Source organism: Peromyscus leucopus, chromosome 5 (genome assembly GCF_004664715.2).
Source record: "Peromyscus leucopus breed LL Stock chromosome 5, UCI_PerLeu_2.1, whole genome shotgun sequence".
Taxonomy (NCBI): domain Eukaryota; kingdom Metazoa; phylum Chordata; class Mammalia; order Rodentia; family Cricetidae; genus Peromyscus; species Peromyscus leucopus.
In genome coordinates, this window is record NC_051067.1 from 107382637 (window position 1) to 107400000 (window position 17364).

The following is a 17364-nucleotide window of genomic DNA, read 5'->3' on the forward strand; positions in this document are numbered from 1 at the left end:
GTGGGCATTTGCCCTGGAAATCCGGGTGGAAGGAAGCCCAGAGTCCAGGGTTGTGCTTGGAGAAGAGACAGAGAAGGGAAGAGAGCGCTGCTGAACGGCTGAGCCTGCAGCCAGCTGGGAACTCCAGCCCCTGAGTGGATCTAAGCAGCTGGCCCAGAGAAGGCCCGAACTGTGCTTATTCCAGACTGGCTGTGGCTGGCAGGCAAAGAGAAAGCCAAAGAAGCTGGCACGGGGTGCCTGAGCTGTCGCCACCAGGGGGCAGCAGAACGGCATCCGTAGGTGGCAGGCTTCTGTCTGTGCCCCTCTGACTAGGCAGCTTCCTACCAGGAGCTCAAGAAGCGACTTGTGTGGGGAGGTGGGAACCCTTGCTTAGGGGAGGAGCTGGGGCCTGGGAGACAGGAGACCCGGATGGCTGTCCATGAACCAAGACAGCAAGGTCCTTCCCTCCCTGAGGCCCCTCCTTCCCTGCAATAACAAGCCTGTGAACTCTGTGGCCCCCAACAGCCCGCAGACCTGTGTTGAGGAAGTAGGACTCCCCAGAGACGGCTTCCCTGCCTCCAACACAGGAGTTGGCTAACCTAAGTTAGGAGACCTTTGGGAGGGACTGGAGGGTGGGGTGGGATTTCGGGATGGCAGGCCTTTTCTAAGAAGGTCCCGAGAGATTTCCACACCCATGGCTAGAGAGATGAACCCTCCATCCTCCTGTCAGAATTTCCATTGTCTGGAGAGACTGGACGTGCATAAGGTCTCCCCAGCTTGAGCGCACTCTGCTATCCCAATACCTGTGGTGAGAGGGCACACTAGTGTGACAGACACTGTGTGCACAAAGCTGTCGCGGGGAGATGGGGAGCACTCAAGAAGAGCCAATTAGGTGTCAACAGTTTGCCCAGATGTGGTGGGGGGTGACCCAGATCCCGGGGGAGCTTTACCCCAGTGTTTCAGAACTGCCTATGAAGAGGTTTTTGGCTGGGCCATCACCACCTGCTGGGGAGGTCAGGCTGAACAAAAGAAACGGCAACAGGAAACACCTGTGAGTGGATGCTGGCAGTTCACTATAGTCTGGTGGGGGCAGGGGGAGGGCGGGCAGACAGCCCTCACACACTGGCATGGCCGGGCAGGATGGAGGGCAGTTCAGCTTTTTGGTTGGTCAGCTGGGGTAAAATGGAGTAGACAAAACAATCAGGTGACAGACCACACCACTGCCTATAGCTGGTCATAGTTTGGAGGCAAGTCCCAGAACCACCAGCAGCATCTGCAGGCCTGAAGCCACAGAAAAGGCCCACTGGTAGGGCAGGACTGTTCAGAGTGGTGGGGAACAGTGGAGTCAAACCTTGGCTGAGCAGGCTTTAGGAAAGTGAAGACGGTGACCACCACTTCACAGCACAAACCACAGGACAGTGCCTGGCAAGGAATACAGGATGGGAGCATGTCATCATTCAATTCTGACCATCACTGAATATCCCCGTCCTCCAAAACAGAAGGAACAAGACCCCTCTGTCTTCTACAAGGAGGGTCCTAGGCTTCTGTCCTAGCTGAGACAGGGTGAGGACAGGATGGATAGGAACTAGAGTCAGAGCACAGGGGGCACAGCTAAGTGAAAACTCAAGGCCAGGGAAGGCCCCTCAGCCCTTTGCCCCTCAAGTCTTCTGGGCTCGAAGCAGCATGGATCAAGCACAGGACAACCACTTGACCTCTCAATTCACAACCTGAGGTCAGGCTGGATCTTGGTCTGTCGGATGGTGGGAGGCGTACTTAGGGGACAGCTGCCTCAGAACTCTTACTTCCTACCCTGCCTCCTGCAGGCGGGGGAAACATTTGTTCTTCCGGCTCAGATTCAGGACTGTTGGGAGCCTGCTGCCCCAGGTTGGGGGGAGATGGGTGATATTATCAAGAGTCACAGCTATCAGGGCAAGGAAGGTGTGTGCCCAGAGGGGGCAAGTGGAAATGGGCTTCCAAGGCCTATAACATGCTGATGGGTCTCATCATTTAAGACCACCCAGGTCACAGCCATGTCTTGCTCATCATCTTCAGAACTCTGCACAGAGGAAATTGACAGGTGCATGCTGCAAAAAAGGAGCCAGGCTGAGGTGGTTCAGGATACAGTTTATTGTGTTGGTGGCTGCAGGAGTTTCCTTCCATCCCTCTTTCCTCTGGCCCTCTTCCAACCTTACCTTTTCTTCTTGTCTCTCACTCTTCTTTCTCATGTATCCAAAGCTGTAGTGAACCAAAAAGAAAAATCATGTTTATGAAGGCAAAGAAGCAGATGGGCTGGCACATGGGAAGAGGACTGCTTCTTTGTCTCCCCCACAGAGCGGGGGGGGGTAACTTCCTTGTACGATTCTGAGCCTGGTATGTGGGTACAATTTGCTGGATACCAGCACATGAGATGTTCTCTGCTTTCCCACCATCCCCTCAGAAAGAAGTGTACTATTCAGGCCACGCATCCCCAAGGTTAGAAGGCTCTTGGCGTGGCTGGAGGGACAGCTCAGCAGTTAAGAACACTTAGTGTTCTTGCAGAGGACCTGGGTTCAGGTCCCAGCATCCACATAGTGGTTCATAACCATCTATAGGTACATACATACATGCAAGCAAAACCTCATATACATAAATAAATCTTAAAAAACAAAAACAAATAAAAAACAGATACAAAAAAAAAAAAAAAAAAAAACAGGTGGTGGTGGCGCACACTTTTAATCCCAGTACTCAGGAGGCAGAGGCAGGCGGATTTCTATGAATTTGAAGCCAGCCTGGTCTACTGGGTGAGTTCCAGGACAGCCAGGGCAGTTATACAGAGAAACCCTGTCTCAAAAGGTTAAAAAAAAAAAAAAGGTTATTGGATGCCAGGCTAGGCTGTTCTGGACCTGGATAACATGAGAAGGTGAGGTTGGAAAGACTCCAGTTCCTCCTTTAAAGTTAAGGAAGCACAATGTATCATTTAGAAAATATGGTTGTCAATGGCCTGCAGTGACAGCCATCAGTCTAAAGTTGATGCTAAAATTCAAGGCCCAGTTGCCTCTTAATTCATGATACACATCCCAGGCACATGGACATACAGTAAATGTTGACTTAGGTCAGCTGAATAAGCAGCTGCTTTGCGACAGCTAACAACTATCTATGTTCTTAGCTAACTCCTCTACCTCTTCCTCCTCCTCCTCCTCAGGCACCCCTTAAACAGCACTCCACAGAGTTCTACTCTCTTTAAATGCATGGCTTGCATCTACATTCTGAGGCTAATGTCAGTCATTCTGTTTTTATTTTATTTCTAGACCTTTGTGAATCCAACTCCAGACTGGATACTTCCTTTTGAACATCCAAAGCATTTCAAACTCAACAACTCAAAGCCTCCTCTTTGTCCCTCTTGGACTTACTCTCCATGAGGATCCTTTGGATGCTTTATTCTCCATGCTTTAGAATAGTTTCTAAGACTCTACAGGCATTCTTCCCTTTACAGAAAACCCCAGCCTACTTAACCTCGCTCTCAAAACCCTTTGCGTCTAGTCCAGTCTGGATTCTCATTTCTACTGTAACTGCCCCCTCTGCCCTAGAGCTTTACTGAGCTATCTGCAGGGCTTGCCTACACCTGAGCCTGGCACCTCTCCTTCTGTGGTCCATTATTTTCACCTCTACATTGCCTTGCTCAAGCCAACCCCCTAAAAACTTTCAACTTAGACATTACATAGTTCTTTAAGAATTGTACCTCTCCTCTCTTTCTCTCCTCTCTCTCTCTCCTCTCTTCTCTGTCTCCTCTCTCTAAAGAAGGAAAAAGAAAAAGAAAAAAGAGTTGTACCTCATTATTGTAGAGTGACAAATTCTCGTAATAAGATTGCAGCCGGGCAGTGGCGGCACACGCCTTTAATCCCGACACTCGGGAGGCAGAGCCAGGCAGATCTCTGTGAGTTCGAGGCTAGCCTGGTCTACAGAGCAAGATCCAGGACAGGCACCAAAACTACACAGAGAAACCCTGTCTCGAAATGCTGTGAATTCAAAGCCAGCCTGGGCAACACAGTGATTTTGAGGCCTAGCTGGCCTATATTACCATTCTAATGCATTAATCACATGCAACTGCAGTTGCTCTGGTGTATGCCTAAGTGCCCTGATGATTCTACTAAGCAACTGGCACCACAAAAGTCTGAGGATGACCCACAGGAGTCTAATGGGTCCTTTCCAGCTTTGTAAGTTCTTTTAGTCTTGTTTTTGAGACAGGGTCTCTCTCTGCAACCCTGGCCGGTCTTGAACTCAGAGATCCACCTGCCTCTGCCTCTCAAGTTCTAGGATTAAAGGCGTGCGCCACCACTGCCCAGCACCACCCCTTTAAACAATACTTTATTGGTAGTCTCCACACTATGTGGTTCAACCTCTTAAATGTACAATTTGCTGGACATGGTGGTGCAAGCCTGTAATCCCAGCACTTGGGAGGCTAAGGCAGGAGGATCAGGAGTTTAAGGTCATTCTCAGCTACGTAATAAATTTGAGGCCAACCTAGACTACTTGAAGTTCTTTCACAAAACAAAACAAAACAAAGTTTTGGCTTCTTTCTTTCTTTCTTTCTTTCTTTCTTTCTTTCTTTCTTTCTTTCTTTCTTTCTTTCTTTCTTTCTAAACTGGGTATGGTGACACACACCTTTAATTCTAGCACTCAGGAGGCAGAAGCAGGCAGATTTCTATGAGTTCAAGGACAGTCTGTTCTACACAGTGAGTTCTAGGATAGCCAGTTACATAGTGAGACCCTGTCTCAAACAAGACAAAACATCAATTTTTAAAAATTAAACAACAAAGCATACAGTTCAAATCAGGCCTGATGGTGTAAGCGTCTAACACCCCCCCACACACAGGTTCAGACTGCATGGGCTGTAGAGTGAGCTCAAGGAGGCCACCTGGGGCTGCTCAGGAGGACCAGGGTCAGAACAAAGTTAAAAAGCAGGCAAACTTGGAATGCAGCTCAGTGGTAGTGTTTGCCTAACACCGGCATGATGCGGTTCTCCCCCAGTACTGTGATAAAGCATCTAATGCTCTATTAACCTAACGGCTTTGGGTATATTCAGAGTTTTATACCAAGGACTACAGTTTTAGAATATTTTTACCTACCCATAAGGAACGTTACTCCCTTTCAGTTGTCTTTCCCAGGGCTCCTGCATTCTCCCCCACACACCTAGGCCTAGACAACTAGAAATCTATTTTGCCCTATAGATTTGCTTATCCTGTCTATTTTTCATAAATGGAATCAGATTATGTCTTTCCAATTTATCCAGTTTTCAGAGCCATCTGAGAACTTCCCTGAAGATTATGAGTCTGCCATGGAGCCTGGCAATTACTATTTGATCAGCCTGCATTTCCTTGTTTTTGTTTGTTTGTTTTAGACAAGGTTTCATTATATAGCCCAAGCTGGTCTTGAACCTGCAATCTTCCTGCTTCCACTTACTGAATGTTGGAACTATAAAGTATACACTACCATGCCCAGCTAGATATATCCCCTTTACCTCTAGTACCCAAAGCCAGATACATAAAAAGTGATCAAGAAATGTCTTTTAGGGCTCTTGAGAAGATTCAGTGGGTAAAAGCATGTGCTGCACAAGCCTGGCAATATGAATTGGATCCCTGTAATTCACATGGTAGGAGGAAAGAACCTGCTCCTGTAAATTACCCTCTGATTTCCACACTCTCAAGCACAGACACAGGCACATATATAAATGAGTATATATTTGTGTGTGTGTGTGTGTGTGTGTGTGTGTGTGTGTGTGTGTGTGTGTATCACACAATACTTTATTGGTAGTCTCCACACTATGTGGTTCATATATATATATATTCTTTTAAAGAAATGTCTTATAAGGCCAGGAGGGGTAGCTCATACCTCTAAGCCTAGCACTTGAGAGCTGAGACAGAAGGATTTTTTTGAGTTCCAGGCCAGGCTAGGCTACAATGTGGGATCCTGTCTCTAAACACAACAATAACAGAAATGCCTTTGGATGTGTATCTCTGCACTCTGTTACCTCTGGGCTCCCTATATCCAGTTTCCCAACTTAAGTCTTACTCTATCTCAAATGCAACTTCTAAACATTTTGAGGATGAAAGTACCATGTTTAGTGTACAAGAAGTCTTAAAATTCAGCACATTGCCCGACGGTGGTGGCGCAAGCCTTTAATCCCAGCACTGGGGAGGCAGAGGCAGGCAGATCTCTGAGTTTGAGGCCAGCCTGGGCTACAGAGTGAGTTCCAGGAAAGGTGCCAAAGCTACACAGAGAAACCCTGTCTCGAAAAACAACAACAACAAAAAAAAAATTCAGCACATCCCTTAGGAGTATCACTTGTTTCCTGTAGCAGAATATTATTTTAAGGTGTGTTACTTTTGTTTATGCTGCATTTGTTTAACTCTGTGAAGCTGTGTTATTGTGCCCGTGTAAAACACCTGATGGTCTAATAAAGAACTGAACGGCCAATGGCAAGGCAGGAGAGAGAAATAGGCTGGGCTGACAGGCAGAGAGAATATATAGAGCAGAAATCTAGGAGGAAAAAAAGAGGAAGAAGTAGCCAGAGAAGGAGGAGGACTCCAGGGGCCACCCAGCTACACAGCAAGAAACAGAGTAAGATTTACCGAAGAGAAAAGGAAAAGCCCAGAGGCAAAGGATAGATGTGATAAATTAAGGAAAGCTGGCAAGAAACAAGTCAAGCTAAGGCCAGGCATTTATAAGTAAGAATAAGCCTCCGTGTGTAATTTGGGAGCTGGGTGGCAGGCCCCCCCAAAGGGCAAAAAACGAGTCTCCCCCCAGCACTACCTGTCTAGAGCATAAAGCTAGGTTCAGTTACTCAGGACGTACTTACAGACTAAAAATCATAGCTCCAAATACCTCTGCTATCTGTCTGCCAAAGTTGCCTGAAATTTCCATCATTAAAGCCCTTTTGAGATGGCTCAGAGGTTAAAGGTGCTTTCTGCTCAAGTCTGATGAGTTTGACTACAGCCCTTCCTTGAGTTGAAGCAGTAATAGCCAGCTTGTCTTGGGGTCAGAAATCCTTTTGTCCCTCCCAAACAAATCATGTGGAATTAAGGAAATGAGAGCTCAGTGTTCAGTGAAAGAGCACATGCTTAACCTGCATAAGGTCCTGTGCTTAATTCCTGGCAGAGACATCATCTCCCTTCTCCTTCCTAGGTAGCCTTGGAGCTATAGCATCATCTCCAGAGGACTACCATAGAAGCAGAAACGTTGAGCTAGGTGCTGTGGTACACACCTGTAATTCTAGTACTCGGAAGGCTGAGGTAAGGGGATGAGTTGAGCCTAGAATTTCAAAATCAGGTGGGTTAACATAGCAAGGCAAGGAAGGGAGGGTAAGTGGAAAGGGAAGGGCAGGAGAGGAAAGGAAGGAGAGCGGGCAGGAAGTTGTCTGAAATTGGGCCTGGTGACAGAGGCTTAGAATCTTAGTTACTCCAGAGCCTGAAACGTTTAAGGGAAGCCTAGGTCATACAATTAATTTAAGGCCAGCAACTTAGTAAAATCGTGCCTTAAAAAAAAGGGGGTGGGCCGGGCGGTGGTGGTGCACGCCTTTAATCCCAGCACTCGGGAGGCAGAGCCAGGCGGATCTCTGTGAGTTCGAGGCCAGCCTGGGCTACCAAGTGAGTTCCAGGAAAGGCACAAAGCTACACCGAGAAACCCTGTCTCAAAAAAAAAAAAAAAAAAAAAAAAAAAAGGGAGGGGTGGCAAAAAAGAGCTAAGGATATAGCTCAGTGGTAAAGCATCTGCCTAGTATGCCCAAGGCCATAGGTTCAATCCCATTATAGAAAGTGGAAAGAAATAAGAAAAAAAAATTATGAAAGCCGGGTGGTGGTGGTGCAGGCCTTTAATCTCTGAAATTCAGGAGACAGAGGCAGGCAGATCTCTGGGAGTTCAAGCCCAGCCTGGTCTACAAAGGACAGCCAGGGCTGTATTACACAGAGAAACTGTCTCAAAAAAAAAAAAAAAAAATGACGAAGGAAATGTGATCTGAGGTCTAAGGGAGGGAGTGAGGAACCCCAAGCAGCCAACAAGAGAACATGAACAGAGAGAAAAGCGTGGCTGAAAGACATGAGTCTCATTATGGGTCTTTTTGTTTTGTTTTGATTTGGTTTTTCGAGACAGGGTTTCTCTGTGTAGCTTTGTGTCTTTCCTGGAACTCACTCTGTAGACCAGGCTCACAGAGATCCTCGAACTCAGAGATCCACCTGGCTCTGCCTCCCGAGTGCTGGGATTAAAGGTGTGCGCCACCACCGCCCGGCTCATTATGGTTTTGAATGAGTAACTTTTTCTTTTTTCTTTTCTGTTTCTTTTGAAACAAGATCCCCAGCTGTCCTAGAACTCGCTATATTGGCCAAATTGGTCTTAAACCCACAATTCTGCCTGAGCTCCTGAGTGCTGGGATTACAGGTGTGCACCACTCTACCTGGCTCATTTCCCGAATTTAAGATAAAACTAGGTTCGGCATGGTGAGGTACACCTGTAATCCCAACACATTGGAAAGGCAGTCACAAAGGATACGATGCATTACAGAAAGCTAATCGATCGATGCCTGGAAAATGCAAAGAGCAAAACCTAGAATTAACCTACTTCCCAAGCATGGGATGTAGGTACTTGAAAGGGCAACTGTTGTATGGTATTTTGTTTGTGTTCTGACAAATAAAGCTTGCCTGGAGATCAGAGGGTGGAGGTAGCCACTAGTTAACCATAGAAGCCAGGTGGTGGTGCTACACATCTTTAATCCCTGCACTTGGGAGACTCACACCTTTAATCCCAGCACTCAGGAGGTGGAGACAGGAATATGAGGTGGGTGGAGATAGGATCTCGGGCCCCCTCATTCAGCCTGAGGATTCATGGAGGTAAGAATCTCTAGTAGCTGCTGCTCTGCTTCTCTGATCTTTTCAGCTTTCACATTAAGATCTGACTCCAGGTTTTTATTGATAAGACTAATTACAACCATTTGAACTGGGAGATAATAAAACAAATACAGTTTTTGCAGGGGTTTGAAGAAAGAAGACATTGATAAGGAAAAATTCTTGGGGTCTGGGCAGGAGATGTGTGGAAGTCTATAAAATATAAGAAGTAGTTGGTTTGGCAGTTGATTTGGATAGACACTGAAAACTTTCCTAGTGTTTTATAGGTTCAGCATCGTATTTCCTTCTAGCCCAGTGGCATGGGCCGACCCACTGTCCTCAAACACGCTTACATACTTTATGTTCTTTACCTTGCATGCCTTCGTCTCACCTAGTAATACTTTGGCAGCACTTAGATACAGCTGAAGTGAGACACTACTAGAGATGATTCTTTTCTTGTTTTTGTTTTGTTTTTTTGGTTTTCGAGATAGGGTTTCTCTGTGTAGCTTTGCGCCTTTCCTGGAACTCACTTTGTAGACCAGGCTGGCCTCGAACTCTCAGAGATCCGCCTGGTTCTGCCTCCCGAGTGCTGGGATTAAAGGCGTGCGCCACCACCGCCCGGCGAGATGATTCTTTTCTTTACGCTCTTTTTTCGGTGAATCCATTCTTGCCTTGCTAAAGATTTTTGGTTTTTGAGTATTTGCCTACATGTATGTATGGCCACTACATGCATTCCTGATGCCCTCATAGGCCAGGAAAGGGTGTCAGATCCCCTGGCACTGGAGCTACAGTTGTGACCTGCCATGTGGGTGCTGGGAGCCAACCCAGGTTCCTTGCATGAGCAGCAGGTGTTCCTAATTGCTAAGCCAGCTCTCCAGGCCCAGTTGTTGCATTTTTTACACTTAAACTTTTAAGTTCAAAGGCAGGAAGCAGTTCTTGAATCCAGTGCTCAAAATAGGGAGCCGCAAGGGTGCAGATACTCAAAAAAGATTTGCTTAACTGGAGCTGGGGGTGTAGCTCAGAGGTACCGTGTGACTTTAGCATCCTAGTGTGCACAGGCCCTGGTTCAATTCAAAAAAAGGAGGTGGGGGGAGGGAGGGAGGGAAAGAGGAGAGGAATAAGTATGAGATAATATCTGGTGAACTGGATGGACCATGTGGTATCTCATACATGTTCTCAATAGGTACAAAGACGACAGAAGGATTCATGTATACCCTTAGGACCTACACCAAAGTAAAGACTCTTGTCTCCTGTTAACATACTGCCCTTTCACTTGTTGATTTTCTGGTGTAAAGAGTTTATATAAATGAAATAAAATGTTCACAATTCCTTCAAGCCATACACGGAACAAAAAGGAAGCCAGGGAGGATCTTAGAAACAGAATCTCGGTGGACAGGTCTCTGGTTCATGGCCAGCCTGTTTGGTCTACAGAGAGACCCTGTCTCAAAAAACAAAACCAAATAATCTCTGAGAATTCTTGCAGAAAGTATGTCTTTCCCAGAAGGAATGACTCTAGGCCAAGAAAAACCTACTTAGAAATGTGGCTGATTCTACTGACGACTCTAGAAAGAGGGAGCTGTTTGGAAGGGAGGGTTGGGACTAAAAGATCAGAAAGCATGGCAAGTACATTTACTGGGTGATAATTGGTACTTATATCAGAAGCTTTACTTTTCAAGACTGTTATCACTATGTCAATCAATCTTATAGAGACGAAATCTATAGATGAGCTGCTACTCACTCACCTGAGATGACACAGCCACTAAGAAATCAACACAAGGGCCCCCAAGATAAAAAGGCTCTTGCCACCAAGTCTGATGACCTGAGTTCAATCCTCAGAACCCAACTAAAAGAACTAACTCCTCCAAGTTGTCCTCTGATATCCATGGCACACATGTGCCTCTCCCCAGAAATGAATGGTTTTTAAAAAGTCAACACAAGACTTGAATCCAAGTGTCCTGGTTAGCCCCGCCCCTCATTTTGTTTTGTTTTTGTTTTTGAGGCAGGGTTTCTCTGTATAGCAGCACTGGCTGTCCTGGCACTCCATTTGTAGACCAGGCTGGCCTTGAACTCACAGAGATCCGCCTGCCCCTGCTTCCTGAGTCTGGTGGCACCTTTAACCCACATTTGTGCACACCACATGGTTAGGGTTTGTTGGTTGCTTTTGGTCAATTTGGTACCAGTTAAAATCTAAGAAAAGAAAACTTCAATTGAGAAGATGCCCCCATCAGACTGATCTATAGGCAAGCTTGTGGTATGTTATCTTGATTGATGGGGGAGGGCGCCCAGCTCACTGTGAGTGGTGTCACTCTTGGGCAAGTAGTACTGGATGGCATAAGAAAACAGGTTGTGTGAGCACACTTTTTTTTTTTTTTTTTTTTTTTTTTTTAAAGCCGGTAAGCTTCTGGCTTCTGCTTCAATTCCTGACAGCCAGGTTCCTGCCTTGAATTCCTATCCTGACTTTCCACGACAGGCTGTGACATGGAAGCGTAAGGTAAATAAATCCTTTCCTCCTCAAGTTGTTTTTTGGTCATGGTGTTTTATCATAGTAATAGAAACCTTCACTAAGACATTAGGACAGTCTGACTCCCACATCCAGGCAGGGTGGTATTAAATATTTAAGTTATATAACTAACACCTAGCATCTTGGTCTGTTTATCAAAACTTCTCTAGACAGCCTGATCTACAGAGTGAGTTCCAGGACAACCAAGACTACACAGAGAAACCCTGTCTCTAAAAACCAAACCCCACCCCCATCCCCCCCACACAAAAAAATTCTCTAGTAATTTGGCAACTCTCCTATAGATCTCCTATAGAGAAACAATGTAACTTTCCCCTCCTTTTTGGGGGGGACAAGGTCTTGCTATATTGCCCAGATTGGCCTCCAATTCATGATCCTTCTACCTCAGACTCTCAAATGCTGGGATTTACAGTTGTGTACCACCACACTTGGCTACAACATGACTTTATTTTTTTTCTTTTTCTGGTCTCACTACAGATTGACCTCAAAGCCTCACACATACTAGATAAAGTGAATACCACTGAGTTACAACAACACATCTTTGCCAGCATGAATACTACTCTATCTGCCAGTTAGTAAAACAGCACTTCCCTTATCTGTTAAGTTTCCAGGCACTTAACCCTTAAGAATTTGAAATTACTCTAGGAATCTGCCCCCACCAAAGAGGCTGAGGGACAGGTTCTAAAGTATGGTGACTTTACCAAAGCCATATGATAAACTGAGCAGCCATCTGCTAAAAGGCCCTGACCACTCCCCATGGACTACAAACCTAACTGAAAGTCCATGGGAAGGACTCTTCCTTACATTCTCAAAAAATAAGGTGTGTGTGTGTGTGTGTGTGTGTGTGTGTGTGTGTGTGTGTGTGTGTGTTGGGGGTGATAGTGAGATGACTTAGCAGGTAAGAGTACTTGAGACCATGCTTGACAATCTGAGTTTCATCCCTGGGACCCACATCATAGAAGAGAACCAACTGCAAGTTATGGTCTGATCCTCACGTGTGCCCTGGCATGCATGCACGTGCATGCACCTCACACAAAATAAAAGGTAATAAAACCTTTTTAAAAGTAAGGGGCACCCTTAAAACCTATTTTTCCTAAATGACAACCCTTAATAATCACACACACACACACACACACACACACACACACACACACAGTCTATATCATATTCTAGGATACTCTCAAACTATTCTCTATAAACCAGGAATGGTGGTGGCTCATGCCTGTAATCTCAGGAAGAAAGACGAGGTAGGGGGGACACATGGGATACTACTATAAATAAAATCTGAGGCCACCTTGGGCAACAAGTGGGTACAAGGCTAACCAAAGCTATACTGCAATAGCAAGACCCTGTCACACAAATCCCAATTATACATAAAACACGGGGGCTAGCAAGATGGCTCAGTGGGTAAAGCCACTTGCCACCACGCCCGAGAACTTGAGTTCCATCCCCAGGTGAAAGGAGAGAACTTCTGCAAGTTGTTCTTTGACCTTCACACATTGAGCCATGGAACATGGACATGCCCACCCCCCAGTAAATAAATACAAAAATCCAACAAAAAACAACCCATTTCCTTTATAAATCTTTGGCATAGGGTAGCCTCAATTGTTACTTCAGGGAACAAACCTGCCCTTATTTTTCAGGGCTGGGGATGAGTGCAGGGCCTCAAACATGCTAGGTGCTCTGAGTCATGTTCCCCGGGCCCTGGTCGTATCATCCTATCTGTACCCCATATTACTCTTCCCTCTCAGCACGTCTCTTTCTAGCCTGCCATGCCTTACTCCTTGGAGATGAGGACACAAAGGAGGACACATCAGGATTTCCTAGAAGAAAACATCCTTTTGTTCCTTCCTAGGTTTCCAGCTGACAGAACAGCACATAGGTTCCTTTTTTCAGAAAGCAGTCCTAAGGTTGCTTGGACCTTATTCCTGGTGTCTGACACCTCAGAGGTCACACAATAGTAAATACAGCTGGGATTATTTTCCCTTCCGAAGACACTGCCATATATTTGTCCACGCTACAGCCTTAGAAGATACCACTGTAATTCCTCTCAAGGTGATCTGAGATAAGACAAAACAGCTCAGGAATAATACCATCTTATTTATCAATCTATTTTGAGACAGGGTTTCTCTGTGTAGCCCTGGCTGTCCTCGAACTCTCTCTGTAGACCAGGCTGGCCTTGAACTCAGAAATCTGTCTGGCTCTACCTCCAGAGTGCCATCTTTTTAAACATCTTCACTGGACTGAGATGAAGCTCAGTGGCAGAGCACTTGCCATGTGCATGGAAGTGGGTTGGACTCTTACCACCAAACGGGAAATAAAACAAAACTCCCTTGACCTTACGTCCTTTGCACTTATCCCCAAATGTCTGTTCCGCCCACAGCAAAGCTCTCAAGTTGCCTTGGGGAGTACTGTCTCTATTTCCTTACTTTCCTGTTTACTTTGTAACCCATTCTACTCAGGCCAACATCTTCAGTTGGTCCATACTAGTCAAGCTAAAGTCACCAATGATATTTTCCAGTTATCTCCGAGGTAACAAATTCAATAACTAAGCTTCTGGCTCAATTATACCAGAACATTCAGCACCTGGAAACAGAAGCCTCCCTTCCTGCCTCAAACCTCAACACTCTCGACTTGACTTCTGTCTGCTTCCTTATTACCCTCTCTCTAATACTGGAGTTTCCCAGGATTTAGTCACGGAATTTCTCTCTGTACTTTCTTCTAAGTCAAGGGTCATAAGCCGACAGGCCCACAACAGTGGTTGAACTGGCTCAAGGTTTAAAAACATCTTATTTAGTTGCTGGCATTTGAACATCTGGATTTTTACATACTTCCAAACCCAACTTTCTGATTCTTTTGGGGGGAAATAACAAGTATCTGTTGACAATGGGCCAACAATTCCCACAACACAGCACAAATACATGGGCAGAGCAGAAGCAGCCCCTTGATGCGAGGTGCAGCTGCTGTTATCCACACAGCTGAAGCAAGAAGTTTGGGAATACAGTCCTAAGTCACATCCCACGGTCGTGCGGGGGAGAGGTGATCACTACAACATCTGGCAATAGGGCCTTTGTCAAGTTTACCACTGGTAGGGTAGGGCCCCCCAGGCGCCTCCAGGGAGAGGGGAGAAGGGCTGAAGGACTTCACCCACTGGGAACCTGACAGAAATAACGTCTTTTCACGGTGCCGAAGACGACTGCTGTGGTTTGCCGTCTCTCCGGGCTAAGGTGGCCTCGAGACATGCAGGAGGCCCCGTCCTGGCCCTTTTAACTTCACACCCGGCTTTGTAAAGCCCTTTTCTAGTTCACCAAAGCCACTGGGCAAAGAAAGACGGCTCTTCTAGCTGTCGATCGATCGTGAGCACCGAACAGTGGCGGAGAGGTGTGAAGGCGTGGGAACTCGTGGGTCTTACTCGGTAGCGGAACACCGTTGCAGAGCTCAACCCGGGTTGGGCCCAGCTGCATAGGAGGCTGGGCAGGGCCGAACCTTGGCGTCTCCTCGACCCCACGGCCCAGCCCCCGCGCGCTGCGTTCGGCTGACCTCAGTCCTCCCGCCCTCCACGGCTTCGGGGGAAGAGAAAAGAGCTCAAGAATCACGGCAACCGGGCGGAGGAGACGCGACTGCCCAGAGGCCGCAAACCTCCGCCCAGGAAGCCCCACCCAACGGGAACCAGGACGCCTCCGCCTTAGCAGAGCCCACGCGCGACCCGGCTAGGGCGCGGAAGGGCGCGTGCGGCGTGACGCCGCGACTCGCGGCGCATCCCGTGACGCCATCGCGCCCGCTTTTGAAAGTTGGCGCCCGGGGCCTCCTCCCATGCTGCCCTGCGCCAACCCCTCCCCTCACCTTTCCTCCCCCGCCCTCAACTCGCCGCCGGCCGGCCCCCCCTCCCCACCCGTCTCTTCCCTTATCAGCACCCGCGGCCCCGGCAGCGCCGACGCAGGCGCACTGCACCGCGCCGCCGCCATTTTGTGTCCGAGCCTGTGGAGCGATTAAACCGTGCGCGGAGCTGCTTCTTTGGCGGCAGCGGCGACAGCGGTAGCCAGTGCAGGCACGCGGAGCTGGCCGGGGACGCCAGGTGGCCGGAGCGGTGGAGCGGCGGCGGAGCGGGCGCCGCGGGGGGTGTGGCGCGAAGGTAAGGGGGCCCGGGGTGGAGGAGGTTTCGCGGGCCGCCTCTAGGTGTCACGATGGGGCCGCTCCGGTCGGCGCTGGCTGCAGCCCGGCGCCAGCGCCGCCGCCGGGGGGTGTTTGTCTCCCTCTACCGTCCCTGCTGCGGCGCGGCCGCCGCCATTGCCCGGCGCGGCCGCCAGGGCCTGGCCAACCCCCCCCTCCACGCCCGCCCGCTAGCTTTCCCTCCTCCCAACATGGTAGGCCTCTGGCGGCGGTGGCGACAGAGGCCTGCGCGCTCGGCGACTCCATTTTCCTTCCTTTGTCTCTACCCTCGAGGCCGGCTTTTGGCCCGGTTGATCTCCGGGCCGCGGCCCGCCCTCTGCCCTCCGCCCCTCCCGCGGCGGGTGGCCCCTAACCGAGGCTGCAGCGCGGAGGCTCGGGTTCCGCGCTCGCCTCGCTCAGGGGTCTTGAACCCTCCTCTGCCGCCCGCGCGCAGCCAGGTCCCGGAACCGTGTGGGTGTCGGGTCCCTACCGACGCGCCCCGGACTGCCCATCTTCCAGTCCACCCGGTCCCGGAACCTACCCGGCCGCCCTGAGTGCTCCTCCAGCAGCTGGGCTTCTCTGTAGTTTCTCCGAGTCCGCTCCACGCCGCGGCTGGTCTCCGTCACCGCCGAGTGGCGCAGGCGGCGCTGCTGTGGCTGCGAGCAGAGAGAGGGACCCCTGAACTGCCGAGAGCTCCCTCTGCAAGGCTGGCTGAGCCTGCTCGCGCCTCGACGCCGCCCGAGCGGGCGGGGGAACGCGCGCTCGCCGCCCCCGCCGGGCCCCGTTGCGCCCCCAAACTCCACGCCAGGGCATCGCTCGGGACCCGGCCGGCGCGGCCCCCGATGGTGGGCGGAAAAGACACGAATTTCCGCACCAAATAGTTTTTCCCTAAGCTAGGTTCGCACTCTTGAGCGCCTTGGAATGATAGCAGTCAGGCGTTGTGCGCTCAGAGATCTCAAAGGGACTGAAACTTCGTTTCACTCTGATCTCAAGAGATGTGTTAAACTCCAGAATTCGGGGGTATAGGCTGATTGCGTTTGTGCGGGCGACACTGGAGTTTGCCTCCGGTTTAAAATGTCCTGACGGTAACTTCGCACTCCACTTAGGACCTGATGCTCTAAAGCTAGGCTAAGACAGTTCAACCCCTTTGGGATTGTGCAACCCGATCTAAAGCGCCAGTAGGGCAGAATGAACTTATTCTTGACTAGACTGGTAATTTGAATGTTCGATGAAATTTGAGGGTTGATGTTGTAATTGAATCCTGGGTCACTTGCAGCAGATGGTTTATAAATGTCTGTGTCTGATGTAACTACTCTTTAGTAGCTGACTTCCTGTATTGAGCTTAGCATTAAGTAAACATCAGCATAGAGACAATACTTTTTTGGAGTTTAGATCAACTAAGAAAGCTAAAATTCCACGGCCTCCATAGGCAGGAAAAGAAATTAAACAGGATATTCCCTGACTTTAAGTCCTTTGCATTAAAAAGCTTCCTCCGTTAAATTGCTGGTGTAACCTTTATGTCCCGAGGGCCCCCCCCCCATATTTTGTTACCAATTAGCCGGAGGCGTTTTAAACATATCTCTCCCCCATGCCCGGACAGTTTCTCTGGCTGGCCTCTACTCAGAGATCCACCTGCCTCTGTCTCCCGAGTGCTAGGATTAGGGGTGTGCTGTCATGCACGGCTTGCTTTAAACATCTTGATACTAAGAAAAAAACTTGCTATTCACTGTGTGTGATCTCAGTTGGTAGGTCCTGGCAACCCTCATTGTATGCAATTATTTCAACACTCCCCAACGTTTATGCCATCCCATCCCCCTCCCTTAAATAACCTAGGATTCTCCCAGCTAGTTAGGACTTACTAATCAC

General features: G+C 48.6%; 2 protein-coding genes across 3 annotated transcripts in view; one reads left to right on the top strand and one right to left on the bottom strand.

The window, feature by feature from the left end:
* Positions 1-11: 11 nt before the first annotated feature.
* Positions 12-16821, bottom strand: LOC119088076. Its single transcript, XM_037206217.1, has 2 exons — positions 16040-16821; positions 12-2214 (listed from the first exon to the last, which is right to left on the bottom strand). Exons 1-2 carry the CDS (start codon positions 16309-16311, stop codon positions 2028-2030), a joined length of 459 nt encoding a protein of 152 aa, XP_037062112.1. The 5' UTR covers positions 16312-16821; the 3' UTR covers positions 12-2027.
* The window catches only part of Ctcf (CCCTC-binding factor), a 47534-nt gene continuing 45450 nt past the window's right edge, over positions 15281-17364 (top strand). For both annotated transcript variants that reach the window (XM_028854384.2, XM_028854385.2), the window contains exon 1: positions 15281-15481. The gene's annotated coding sequence lies outside the window, so the exon portion shown is untranslated. The remainder of the gene's footprint in view (positions 15482-17364) is intronic.

Coding starts and splice junctions, on each gene's coding strand:
- LOC119088076 (XM_037206217.1), bottom strand. CDS start 16,311: ATGCCCTGGCGTGGAGTTTGGGGGCGCAACGGGGCCCGGCGGGGGCGG. Junction 2,215..16,039: donor GGAGCACTCAGGGCGGCCGG/GTAGGTTCCGGG, acceptor GGTTCACTACAG/CTTTGGATACATGAGAAAGA.